Genomic DNA, 13,227 nt, shown 5'->3' with positions numbered 1-13,227 from the left:
GCTACTCTGTGCAGAGCATTGTGCTAGGTATAACATCCCTGTCTTCAAGGTATATATGGCATTATTCAAGAAGTACAATGTGAAGGCTGACAGGGAAGATTGTTATCAACTATGGGGATCATGGAAGGCCTCCTAAGTTGGGATTTATACAATGGGTAAGAATTTGACAAATAAAAAGAGACAGAAGGAATTTCAGGCATAAAGAACAGGCTGAAGGCTGTGGTGGTACATGCTTGTAGTTACTACAACTGAGATGGCACTGTCTCTGTCTTGTATATGTGTTATATCATGTTAATAAAGCATATGCTTCTTGAAGGTAGGGACTGTTTTATTTGTATATTGGTATTCCCAGTGCCCAACAGTTATACTTGCTCAACTGAAGACCAGAAGGGAAAAAAACCCTGAGGTTTACTTAATCCTTGGATATTTATGTAGACAGCTGTAAACCACAAAGGATGGGCAGCACAATATCTTGCCTCAAATGATCTCCTTGGAGAACAAAATATAAATCTAACATAGTTAAACCTCTTTAAGACTAATTCATACACTCACAATTCTGTCATTATCTAAAAAAACAGTCACCTTTCCCGCAAATGTTATCCCAATGTAATTTCAATTGTTTGAAGCCTTCAATGACAAACTCAATAAATATCTGCTGCTTTGCTTTGAAGACTGTACTTATTAGATAACAGAATGTAAAAAAATTCTTTTGAGGGAACAGTGAACAAGACAACTGTTTATCCAAATATAGAAAGTGAAGTTAAAATGCTATTATATAGATTGATCTTTCTCATTATAATAATATATCTATCAAAGCTTTATATAAGTTATTGTGAAAATGGCTTGAGCTCTCTTTTCAAGACTTACACAAGTGGATAAGAGATACACATGGAACCTTTTCTCTCAGGCCACTTTTGTTTCCTCCAATTCAATTTATTTTTTGAGACGTGAATCCCTGTATCTTTTTTTGTTGGGTCATAGAAGCTGGAAGGGGCCAGTTAGTCCAGCCTCTTTGTTTCACAGATGAGGAAACTGAGATCCAAAATAACCATGAGAGTTTTAGTTAGAACCAAGAAAAAGCAGATGCCAGGAGTAGGATGAGTGTTAGCCCCATTTTGAAGAACAACTGGAGCATTTGCCTGAAGGTACAAAAGACACAGGCTACTCTCAATAAACAAGAAATGTTCCCCTTGTTTCATAGAGAGAGCTGGCCTCAAAGTCATGATGACCTACGCTCAAATTCTGTTTCTGACACATTATGGTTATGTGACTCCAAGAAAGTCATTCAAGCTCTAAGGGCCCCAGGAAACTTTATAAGATTTCTAAGTTGCAGAATAGTTCGTGATCTGCATTGTTAGAGATAAGTTCCCTCATGAGGAATTCACAATAATAATGAACTCACAGGCTCCCTTCCCATCCCCCCAAAAGTTATATATGTATATTTTTTGGGGCAGGGCAATGAGGGTTAAGTGACTTGCCCAGGGTACACAGCTAGCGTCAAGTGTCTGAGGTGAGATTTGAACTCAGGTCTTCCTGAATCCAGGGCTGGTGCTTTATCCACTGTGCCACCTAGTTGCCCCCACGAAAGTTATATTACTATACATTTTCCTAAAGTTGTTTGCATGGTGACTTTTACCTGCTTGGTATAGTTCTGTATATCAAAAGCAAAGTAACAGCGATTTGTGTTTCACCCTCTTTCCTGGATAAATTTTTAACAAAGCTCTAAAGAATCCTGAATTCTTGGTCCCATGATACTAAATGAAGGGCTTGCATCCTTCATTTGGAGCACTCTGTCAGCAGAGGCACTGAATGATACATCACACATTTCATCAACCAATGCACTGACGTCTACTCCCTGTCAACTGGAAATCGTGTTGAAAGTGAACGCCAATGTAAATGAGGAGGAAAGAAAAGAGAACCAGTAATGTTCAAGCAGGGAGGATAAAGAACACTTTCCTTTTAGACTGTATAAAATAAAGCAGGGAAGCTCAGCAAAAGTGAGAATAAGAGCTATGTCCCTATACACACTGTGGGTTTCAGGGAAGAGCTGTCTTTATTCCCCAGACTGCTGGTCTAGTTCTTGCACATGCCTTACCTGATGTTGCCATTTTACAGTACAAGTGACCCTTGGGAATGAGATGTTGGCAACTCCCTTGGGGCTTCTTAACTGCCTGACCAGGCCATTTGAGGGGCTCAAGACCTAGGTTGTATTTTTTCCACATGGCTGATGTGTAGGCTTCCAAGGGAAAGAAGGGGTCCTTATTACAACTATTTGATACCTTGGTGTCAATGTAGTACATGCTCACATCCCCACCTGAATAAAAAAGAGGCCACATGCAAATGATAGCAGCAATCTTCCCACAGCCTGATTGCTACTGCTAGCCTCCCTGCTGATCAAGCCATCTCTTTCATATAATGACTGTAGCTGACACCCAAGATAATGGGCATATTCACAGCAGAGCTTCTCACTAAGTCAACGAGGATCGCTATAATTTTATTTACACAGCAGGAGCCAGGAAGGAATGTAGAAGTGAGAAGAAGAGGAGCTGCTTTGGAGAATAGGGAGATTTCTTTTAAAGCTAAGGTACAGCTTGAGATTTGGGGCTAATGACTCAAAGGAAGAAAGAAAGAGAGAAAAAAGATATGGAGGGAGGAAGGAAAAAAGCGAGAGGGGAAGAGAGAAAGAGAATGAGTGAAAGGAGGGGAAAGAGACAGAAAGAAAAAGAAAGAACTCAATTGTTCACTGTCCATTTGCATCGTGATAACTCAAGATGGGCTCTAAAGCTCGCATATTCTACCAAGAACCAGTGTCTTTTTACACTCTCTAAACTTTAAAAAGAAAAGAATGTAGCTTACTTGAGATAATACCTGCTATTCAAATCTCCATGCCATTAGTAATAACAAAATGGTCTCTAGTTCAGGGCTAAGACTAATAGGTCTTTCAGCAAATACTGAAGGCGTCAAGCAGTAGAGCCTTTCAACTTAAATACGGTCTCATTACAAATGTCACAGTCTCTGTCTGTAGAAATTATAAGGAGGCAAGCCAATACTTTATGAGTTTCTGGGATGGGATTAGCTACTGAAAGGCACTCACAGGCACTGAAAGGCAGTGATGCCTGAAAGCATCCTTCTTACACCTAATGGCACTGAAGCTCTGGCTTTCTATAAGGCATCTTCTTAACACCTCTATAAATCCTTAGGAGCTGCTTGGTCTTTATCTAGATCACAATAAAGCCTGGGTCATCTAAGGTGATTTTCATAGCCACAGTGTCACATATAATAAAGAAAAGATGATAAGGATGGTCATTCAGTTGAGATGTGGGCCGAGATACACCTTTTGAGTCTTAGTCACAAATTTAAGTCTTTTTTTTTAGTACTTTAAAAGTTCCTGATAGAGAAGCTATAATCTAGACTTTGTCTTTCTTGAGACTAATGTTGAAGTTATGTGACAAAGTGACACACTAGAATCTGCTCTATACACCAAATAGATCCACAGTAATCACCACCCAAGCAGCTATAGAATTACACTTAACAGCAAAGCACAGATGTTTTCATTTTAAGAAAATATATTGCAGAGTTCTCTCAGAAGACTGCTACAAAAGGAAAAGTGGTTTCAACATCACAGAATCATGACCTTTAAAAATGTACTATGTAATACTTCAAAGATCCATTTGTACCTTAAGGATGAAGGATTGTTTATAAACCACATTGTCTTTACTCCTAGAATGCTGAACTGAATTAAAATTTAAACCAGTAAATGTGCCAATGAGATCGTTTCCCAGAAGGTGTTATGTGAGAGATTGACTGATTGACAGAGCTAACCTTAAAGAAAAAGATTATACTGTGTAATGGAAGGATTTAATTTAAGGAATAGAAATCACCTATAACATTAGGAAAGCATGTATATATCAGTTGACGAGAAATATAGGAAGGTCATTATAATCTTAGAGCTGACCAAGCCGTGCATGATCTTTTGTTCAGTGGGGAGTTTCCAATAACTAGCTTCAGATGTTAACCGATAGAAGACTGATTTGCAAGGAAATCATCGTAGTGTTTCACCCAAAGGAGAACTCAAAGCTGCAGTTACTCAATGAAGGGGAAAACAATTATTACTACCTTTCATTTCTATAATGCTTTTTAAAAATTCTGAATAGAATTTTATTTTCCAAAATATGTATAAAAACAAAATTTTAACATCAATTTTAAAAAAACTTTGTGTTCCAACTTCTCTTCTCCCCTCCATTACCACCCCCCACCCACAAGAACTCAATCAATTCAAAATAAGTTATACATGAGTAGTCATGGAAAAATTCCCATATTAGTTAGTTGTGAGAGAAAACATTCAAAAAAACCAAAACTTCATATTAAGGAATTGTCAAAGAGGAAATGAAAAAAAATTTTAAATGTGTTTCCATCTGTTTTCAGATACTAGCTCAGGGACCCTGATCTATAATGCTTTTAGGTTTACAAAAAGCACGTGCTTTTTAACAATCCAGGAAAGTAGATATGAGTTACTACTCATCATCCGGTAGAACACAAACTGCTTCTGTCTTTGTATCTCCAGGTCCTCATACAATGCCTGGCATACAGTAGGCACTTAATACATAAAGGTTGAATAGAACCAGATCTCTGCTTTACCAGTGAGGAAAGTGAGGCTCCAAGAAATTAAATGCCTTGTCTGCGATCACACAGCTATAAAACGTCAGAGCCAACATTCAAACTGAGGTCTTCTCACTCCGATGCTACACGTTTTCCATGCTACACAGAAGCAGAAACAACCAGATCTTTCTGTTCCAAGCTATGGTTATTGTACCTTTTAAATAACTTCATTAAGTGAGACTACTGACAAAAGATGATGGTAAGCGTTACTGATGATAGATCAGAATTATTCAGACCCCAAGCTTTAGGATGATATCACCTCCCATGATTAAAAAAACCAATCCATTAAACTACAAATCGTCGTTCTCAAGCGCACCATTTATATATGGAGTGACTTTTGCTATTTGTCAAGTGAATTCTTTGACTAGTTAAGATAAGTCTTGTCTATGGCTATGCTATATCTTCATAGGAAAATTAAATATGTATTATGATTTATAAGTCTTATTGTGAAGATTTACTGCTTCTGGGACTGCGGGGATGTCAGGTAATTCCTTGGGACCTACTGTTTGCTTATGGAGGCAGCTATGACATAACAGACTTCTGCACTTGGAATTAAGCTTTTGGGTTCATATTTTGCTTGTGCCACTAGCTGTGTGTTCCTGGTCAAGTCACTTACCCTCTGTGCTTCAAGTAGTTCCCTGGGAATGATCTGTTGTCACAGATTAATTATAGTTTCTGTTAGGGGAACTCCTAGTTCTGTCCTCTGCAATTCCCCAAACAGATCCTTTGTCCTGCCTGTCCCTTACGCCTGGCATCCTCTCCCTCTGCATCTCCAGCTCTTAGAATTCCTGGCTTCATGAGATACTATGCACAAACTCTACCCTCTGCAGTAGCCGTATCCAAGTCCCTCCAATATTAGTGCTTTCCTCTCTAAAGTTATCTACCATTTACTTTCTATATATAGCTTGTATTTTCTTATTTATGTACATGTTATTTTCCCATTCAGATGTAAGCTCCCTGAGGAACAGGGGCTATTTTTAATTGGGGGGGGGTTATCCTCAGTACTTAGTGTAGGAATAAACAAAGAGTAAGCTCTAGAGTCACTGAGATTCAGTGACTTGGCCAGAATCACACAGCTATTGTCACAGGCATGATTCGAACCCAAATCTTAACTCCAAATGCTTGCTTGATCAACATTCTTATGTGTTTGTATGTGTGTGTATGTATATATGTATGTATACAAGCATACACACACACACACACGTGCGCGCGTACGTATGCACGCACATGTTTTTGCTCACATCAAAGGGCTGAAAGGAAAGCAAACTCAGTGGAATCTGAATAAGTAGGTTTGCTTTTTCATCCTAGAAGAGTGATTTGTGCATATACATAGCTACATCAATCAGAGTGCATTACAGGGACCTGTGGATCCTGCAACATCTTGCAATCATTTACTGTTTTGGGAAGATTGAGACAAGAGGAGCAAACTGTCATATATAAAATTATTTGATCATAACCAGTAAATGATAAATCAAATTAGGAACCTTTCTGTAAGTGTTATCTTTTACACAGTTTCTTCAGTGCCAATCAGTGCCATTGGGAGTGAAGAGCTATAGGAAAACAACAGAATTGCCACTGAATTTTCCTCATGGGTCACTTGAAGTTTCCAAACATATCCCTGGGGTGTCTAGGGTACTGGATTCTGAGTATGTGAAACTTTTCTAGGCAGACTCTGAGCTGTTTCATGCAGCATTGATGTTTATAGTACAATAACATTGAATATTCCTTAATCTACCTATCCTGCCCCAACCTCTCTGCCTTTCAAGACATCTTGAACTGGATATCCAGCAGACATCTTAAACTCAACAAGTCTAAAACAAAACTCATTATCTTTCCCTCTTAATCTCCCCCCTTCCAAACTTCACTGTTACTATAGAGAGGACACCCATCCTCCAGGGTTGCAAAGTAATTATTATCTTTGATTTCTCACTATTGCTCACATCCCATATCTAATCTGTTGCCAAGGGCCACTGATCTTACTTTTGCAATATCTCTCAATAAGTCCCTTTCTCTCCTCTGATATTGTCACCACTCAGGTGCAAGCCCTGATCACCTCACATTGAGATGATTGCAATACTTTGCTGGTGAGTCTACCTGCCTTGAGTTTTTCCCCACTCCAGTCTATCCTTCATTCAGCTGCCTAAGGGATTTTCCTAAAGTGCAAGTCCAACCACATCCCTTTTGTAGTCAATGAACTGCAGTGGCTCTCTATCATCTCCAGGATCAAATACAAAATCCTATGTTTGATATATAAAGCCCTTTTTAACCTAGACTCCTTCTACCTTTCCAGTCTTCTTATATCTTACTCCCTGCCATGTACCTTTTGATACAGCAACACAGGCCTTCTTGGTGTTCATGAATAAGACACTCTATTTCTCTGCATTTTCTCTGGGTATCCCTCATTCCTGCAATGATCTTCTTCATGTCTGCCTTTAGGTTTCCATTAAGTACCAACTAAAATCCTATTTTCTACAGGAAGCCTTTCCAGTTTGTCTAAATTCTATTGTTTTTCCTTCTAGTTTTTTTCCTTTGTATCTTGTATATAGCTTTTATTTTTATTTTTTTGCTGGGCAATGGGGGTTAAGTGACTTGCCCAGGGTCACACAGCTAGTAAGTCAAGTGTCTGAGGCTGGATTTGAACTCAGGTCCTCCTGAATCCAAGGCCGGTGCTTTATCCACTCCACCACCTAGCTGCCCCATATATAGCTTTTTTGTACATTTTTGTTTGCTTCTCATCTCTTTGACTGTGAGCTCCTTGAGGTCAGAGACTTTGTCTCTTTTTTGTATCCTCAGCACTTAGCACAATGCCTAGCACATAGCAAGTGCTTATTAAATGCTTATTTATTAACATTTATTTTTTTCCTGGGTTAACCAATAATTTACTTTTCCTATTACTTTTTTTAACTTTAATTTTTTTAGGTTTAATGTGATCAGAAGTTAGTGAGTATAGGTGGTCAGACAGGTATTTTGTTCATTCAAGTGGTTTCACAAACGAAAAGGACTATAGTACCATATACTATAACTGGAAAGACTGAATGTAGTTTTCAAAAACGTCTAATGGACTTCTAGAAAATGGTGTATATACTAAGAAAATCTGGCTTAATAACTGTAATCCACTTGGAGATTGTCAGATAAAAAATAGTTCACACATTTACTCTATGACTGCTATTTTCACAACCAGAATCTAACATCCTTGACTCACTTCCCTGTTTTGTTTTATTTTTAACTGTGGCCACAATTTCTAGCTTTTCTTAAGCCTTATCTTCCTAAAATGACTTCTTAAACTTTACATTCATTTTCCCCTTTATGATATGACAAATACTGGGTTGACTTATAAAAAAAGAAAGTGGAGAGATGGGAGATCTTATTTAAAACAAGTAAAAATTGCTAATTCTGAGTCTCAGAATGAAATTGCTAAACAGTGACAAACTGTTGGAATCATTGAATATTAGATTTCAAAGGGACCTTTGAGACCAGCTAGTCTTACTTCCTCCTTTTACAAATTTGAAAATTAACTTAAATATAGACTGGATGACACATAATAGACATAATCACTTATTTTATTTAAAATGCTAATAGTATTCCCTTTGTCATGCACATATACCTATGTCCAAACTGGCTCTCTGATCCAGTAGCAATCACAATGAACCAAAAGCTACAAGGGAGATTGTAAAATCACCTGTTGTCAGCATCTGTCACACTATTTCAGGGATTGTGGTAATTTCTGCTGCATAGAATATGATGATTAAGAATGCACAGGAATTTACTTTTCTGTTTTCAGAGCTCCAAGGCATTTCTTAGTCCTATTACCTTTCATGTGCTTGTGTGATTCTTATATAACACAAGTTTCTGTCATCAGAAATATTGGATTTGGTTCCTCTTTTGCATTCAAGTCACAAAAGGCAATGTATCTACTGTCTCACTTAAAAAAACAACAAAAGAAATGAAATTGAGCTAAGATACCTTATTAAGATAATGAGGCAGCTAGATATCACAATAGATAATGCTGGACCTAAAATCAGGAAGCCCTGAACTCAAATCTAGCTTCTGTCACTTGCAAGCTGTGTGACCCCGGGCAAGTTACTTAACTTCAATATCACACAGTTTTTTCATCTGTAAAAAAAGGGAATAGTAGCACCAGCCTCATGGGGTTGCTGTGAAGGTAGCAAATTGAGATATTTATAAAATGCTTTGCAAACCTTAAAATGCTATGTAAATGCTAGCTATCAATGTAGCTGATCAAGATGATCTTGATGAGCAGATGTAAAGTCTTTGAAGAAATGATGGCAAGAATAACAGAAAATAAAGAGGTATGCCTTGAGAAATGCTGGCCCACTTCCAAGTTCTACTTCATTTATCATATCAAGTTTCAGAATTGATGGATAACTTTGTGGCCATAAAGGTTACATCTTGTTCTTCAAGTATCATCCTAAAGGGATGAGGACAAGGAAATCATACTCACATTAATAATGCTACAGATAGCCAGTAGGCAGAGATGATAGTGCTTGCCTACATTTCAGAACATTACAACCTAATTTTGAACTCTACTCCTATACTGGATATGAATGTCCCATTACACCCTATTCTAAAAATTTACACATAGCAATATCTCTCAGATGACTTTGTGGCCAGAAAATTTCCTAGTCAAAGAAACAAATGTAATAAGCTTAGAGGAGGGGGTTACCTTTTTTTAAAGTTTCATTTGGTCCAATTTCACTAGAAAGGTACAGGAAATTGATGGTGTCCCTCCAGACCCCAGAATAACCCTTGTTCCCTGTGACTGGGGATGACTGTTACAGAGACCACTGAGCCTTCTGCACATCTCCTTTGTTGTTGCTGTTGTTTTTGGGTGGGGCAATGAGCGTTAAGTGACTTGCCCAGGGACACAGCTTCTAAGTGTCAAGTGTCTGAGGCTGGATTTGAACTCAGGTCCTCCTGAATCCAGGGCCGGCGCTTTATCCATTGCACCACCTAGCTGCCCTCTCCTTTGTTGTTTTTCAGGATATTGATCAAAAGATGGGGAATGCTACATTACAAGTTCTTGGTCATGAGAACCCATTAGAATGTAAGATCCTAGAGGACAGGCACAGTTCCTTGCATACAGTATGGGCTTAAAAAGTGTTTATTGAATTGAATTCAATCAGGAACCTGATGCAAAAAAAACCCCCAGTAGTCAGAGTATGAAATGAAGATTAAAGTGATAGTTAATGGTTTTCTACATTAGCACTATTTTCACTTCTTATATTCCCACAGCTAATATAAGTTTCTATGAAAATCTAATTTATGATGCCTCATCGTGGAGTGAAGGTGGTCCTGGGGTTCCTGAAAGCTGTGCTAGCACAGTCTCTGGTAAAGTCTATTAAGCTGGAAAATTTTGACTGTCAGGCAGCAACAGCCTGGATGCCTGCCGGTCAAAGACTAGCTTAGATGAATGCACAGTTGCTCATCCTAAGAAGACTGGCTACCATATGATGAATGCTTTTGGTCACAGGAACTTATAAAGGCTGCTTTGAGGAAGACTGATTTGTGATCTGTGTTGGTATAAGGAATACTCACACCAATAAATAAATCATGGACCTTTGGATGGGTGGAAATACATATTGCAACAGTTCTCTCAGGAAGAGAAGGCCACAATGTGGTATTCATCCTAGAAGTATTTCTTGGATGGAAAAAGGAATTTCTGAAAAATGAAGCTCAAAGTCCAGAAATAGCAAAAGGACATAAGCAGATCTCAAACTCCTCAAACTACAGTGACATTCTGAGAGAGCACATCTTAGATTGCTCCTGGGATGCTGTTTATCAGGGAAATTCTTCCAATTTTTATATTGTGTGGGATCCCCAATTCTGTTCTGTTCTGTATGGAGTGCCAACTGGTCAAACCAATAACTCAACTATGTCAATAATTGCTAATATATTTTCAACAGCCACTTAGAGAGATTAAGACTTTTTTCTTTGTCTTACCTATGCAGTAGGGACAACACTGGCCTTTTCTCAAAACAGGTCTTTCACAGGAGACTGAAGGGCAAGACTCAGAGTAACAGCTAATCATGCTATCCATACATATGCAGCTGGTACAAACATCGGGTTTCCACGACTCAGCTGCCAGGAATATGTCCCCTTCATCATTTTTGCAGTAACTAGGCATGCTCTCATTATTTGATGAGGAAGGCTGAAGAGGTTCATCTGGAAAAATGGACACACAAGTCAGCAGGGAAAATAAGAGGATGCAGGCCACTACTGGTGTGACATAATGAGTCTTCTTCACTCTGCCTGATAAAGATTGTGGCCAACATTTAGGCCTCTGAGTATACATATTAAAAATCATATTCAAATAATAAAACAAAAAGGCCAACTTAGGCAAGCCCAAAAGATATTTTTTATCTGTATTTTCAGGGCATCAGATGGCCAAGAAGAAAATGCCTCTAACCTCCCAAGTTTAGATGTGCACACAATCAGGCGATAGAAAATCTAAAATACGGAGGAGGAGGCCAAATAGAGAGAGGTGTATATAACCTATGGCAATGTAGCATTTCATATTACTCTAGAAAAAGAAGAGGAAACTACAGGAGAACAAAGATGCAATGTTTTCTCCTGGCCTGATTTCTTTAATATATATGACAATTATAATTATCTAATTCTTCATTTAAATCCTAGTCAGATGCCTCATTGTGGCATGGCTGTGACCTCTGGATTGATTCTCCAAGGCTTTGCCTGGGGAGTGGAATTTTTTTCAGGTCCCATCAAGGTGGCAAGCTCAGCAATAATTCACATGTCTGCTGTTTGAGGTCCAGCCTTGTCAAGGCAAGAGAGACTCATCTCAGAGAGGATGGCCACCAAAGGATGAATCTTTTTCTGCCATAGCAGCTCATGAAGACTGTCTTCTAAGGTACAGAAAGCTTATGGTAGGTGAGAGTGGAAGAAGTTGTAACGCCAAAGAGACTCCAGATCCTGCCAGTCTTGAAGCACAGTGACAGGACATCGTACACTTGCAGAGCACATCACCTTTTACAAACAGTTTTCACAGAGATCACAGCTTACTGTTGACTGATGTTTATAGGGCATTTCCTTTGAAAGCCTCAAGCAGAAATACGGCCATGATGAAGCACTGAAAGGTCTAATTGAAATCAGCATTCTGGATCACAGGAGCAGAGATTTCTAGCTAGAAAGGACCTCTGAGTTCATTTTGTCAGGAGAAGGACTTGAATCTGGACAATAAATACCGATGGAAGGGAGTACTTCCAACAGCCATCACTACCTACAAGTCTAGGGATTATTCTGATGAATAAAGCAAGGGTCAAGATTATTCCTAAAAAGAAACCTCTAAGCAACAACAAAAAACCACATTTCCTCATTGAAACAACAGACATATGATCTAAAGAGACTATTCTTTTAGCATAGTTCTTCTGAGGGATCATAGTCATAGCTTTAATTCTAATTCAGTCAAAAGGTGAAACACTTGGGTTAGGTGAAAGCAGATGAACTGTTACAATAGTGCAACCTTAAATCACATTTGCTCTGCATATAATTTCATGCTACTCAATGTTTGTCCAGAGGAGCTGTATTCTTTTGGGTCCCCCATGTGGGAAGAGTGGGGTAAGAAAGAATCCATTAGAATATATTTCTGCCCATTTCTATTAGGTTCAAGTGGGAAGGGGATTGATTAAATCTTAGGCACTAATGTTGGAGGAAGAAGATAGAATCAAGAGAACAGAAATAGATCACGGAGTCCACAACTAGGTCCAGGTTCAGCTTTCTGCTCAGATATAGAGATCTGAGTTGAAAGAGGTAGAAGCTTTGAACATTTTTTCTATAGCCTTTCTCAGTGATTCTTCTTTTGGGGCAGGGAGGTGGTGGTAAGGAAGAGTGGAAACTAGTCATCAGTATCAAGAGGCTTATTTCTTGTTTTGAGGACTGAACACTGCTTTATTTTAAGAGAGTCAGCACATTTTTTTCCCACTGGTGGGAAGTCACTGATGACACTTGCCCATCTTGGACCCTACAACTCACCACTATACTTCTGTGTACTGAAAATTTAAAACAAAACAATACAAAATTATGTCTCAGTATTCAATCGAGGTGATAAGGTGGGAATAAAGGACGTAAAAGAAAAAGGAAAAGACTAAGGGTCAGGATGACGATTCCCAAGGAGCAGGAAGCTCTCAAAGGCAGAAGAAAAGATCAGAAGTGAAAATCCTACTGTTGTTAGTGATGGCAAGGTTGAGGGAGGCAAGGAAAAGAACAACAAAAAAGGTTTTTATTTCAAGAAGCACATGGTCCCTATGGAACATTAGCTGTAAATTTTATTTCATCTTCTCATCCAATGGCATCCTCATCTTCATCCTCTTCTCTATTCATTACCTCCACAAAGACCCTCATTATTCTTTTTTCCTCATATACTTACTGGATTTACATCTTACACCCCTTTACTCTCTTTTATTTCATTATTTACATCCTATAGCCCATCTTCTCCCAACACCTAAAAACACTGAATAGAGAAAAAAAGCAAAAACTAGGGGGAAAAATAGACACAAGCCATTCTAGATCTACTTACTGAATTTTAGAAAAAAA

General features: G+C 38.5%; 1 protein-coding gene across 1 annotated transcript in view; it reads right to left on the bottom strand.

Moving 5' to 3' along the window:
- CRIM1 (cysteine rich transmembrane BMP regulator 1) overlaps window positions 1–13,227 on the bottom strand; it is a 258,248-nt gene that overhangs the window by 23,836 nt on the left and 221,185 nt on the right. Inside the window, 1 exon segment of the mRNA XM_043988449.1 lies at window positions 10,621–10,842. Within this exon segment, the coding sequence (XP_043844384.1) occupies window positions 10,621–10,842 (222 nt within the window).

Source organism: Dromiciops gliroides, chromosome 2, assembly GCF_019393635.1.
Source record: "Dromiciops gliroides isolate mDroGli1 chromosome 2, mDroGli1.pri, whole genome shotgun sequence".
NCBI classification, from domain to species: domain Eukaryota; kingdom Metazoa; phylum Chordata; class Mammalia; order Microbiotheria; family Microbiotheriidae; genus Dromiciops; species Dromiciops gliroides.
Note: the sequence above shows the minus strand (reverse complement) of the source record. Positions and strands in the feature narration are given on the sequence as shown.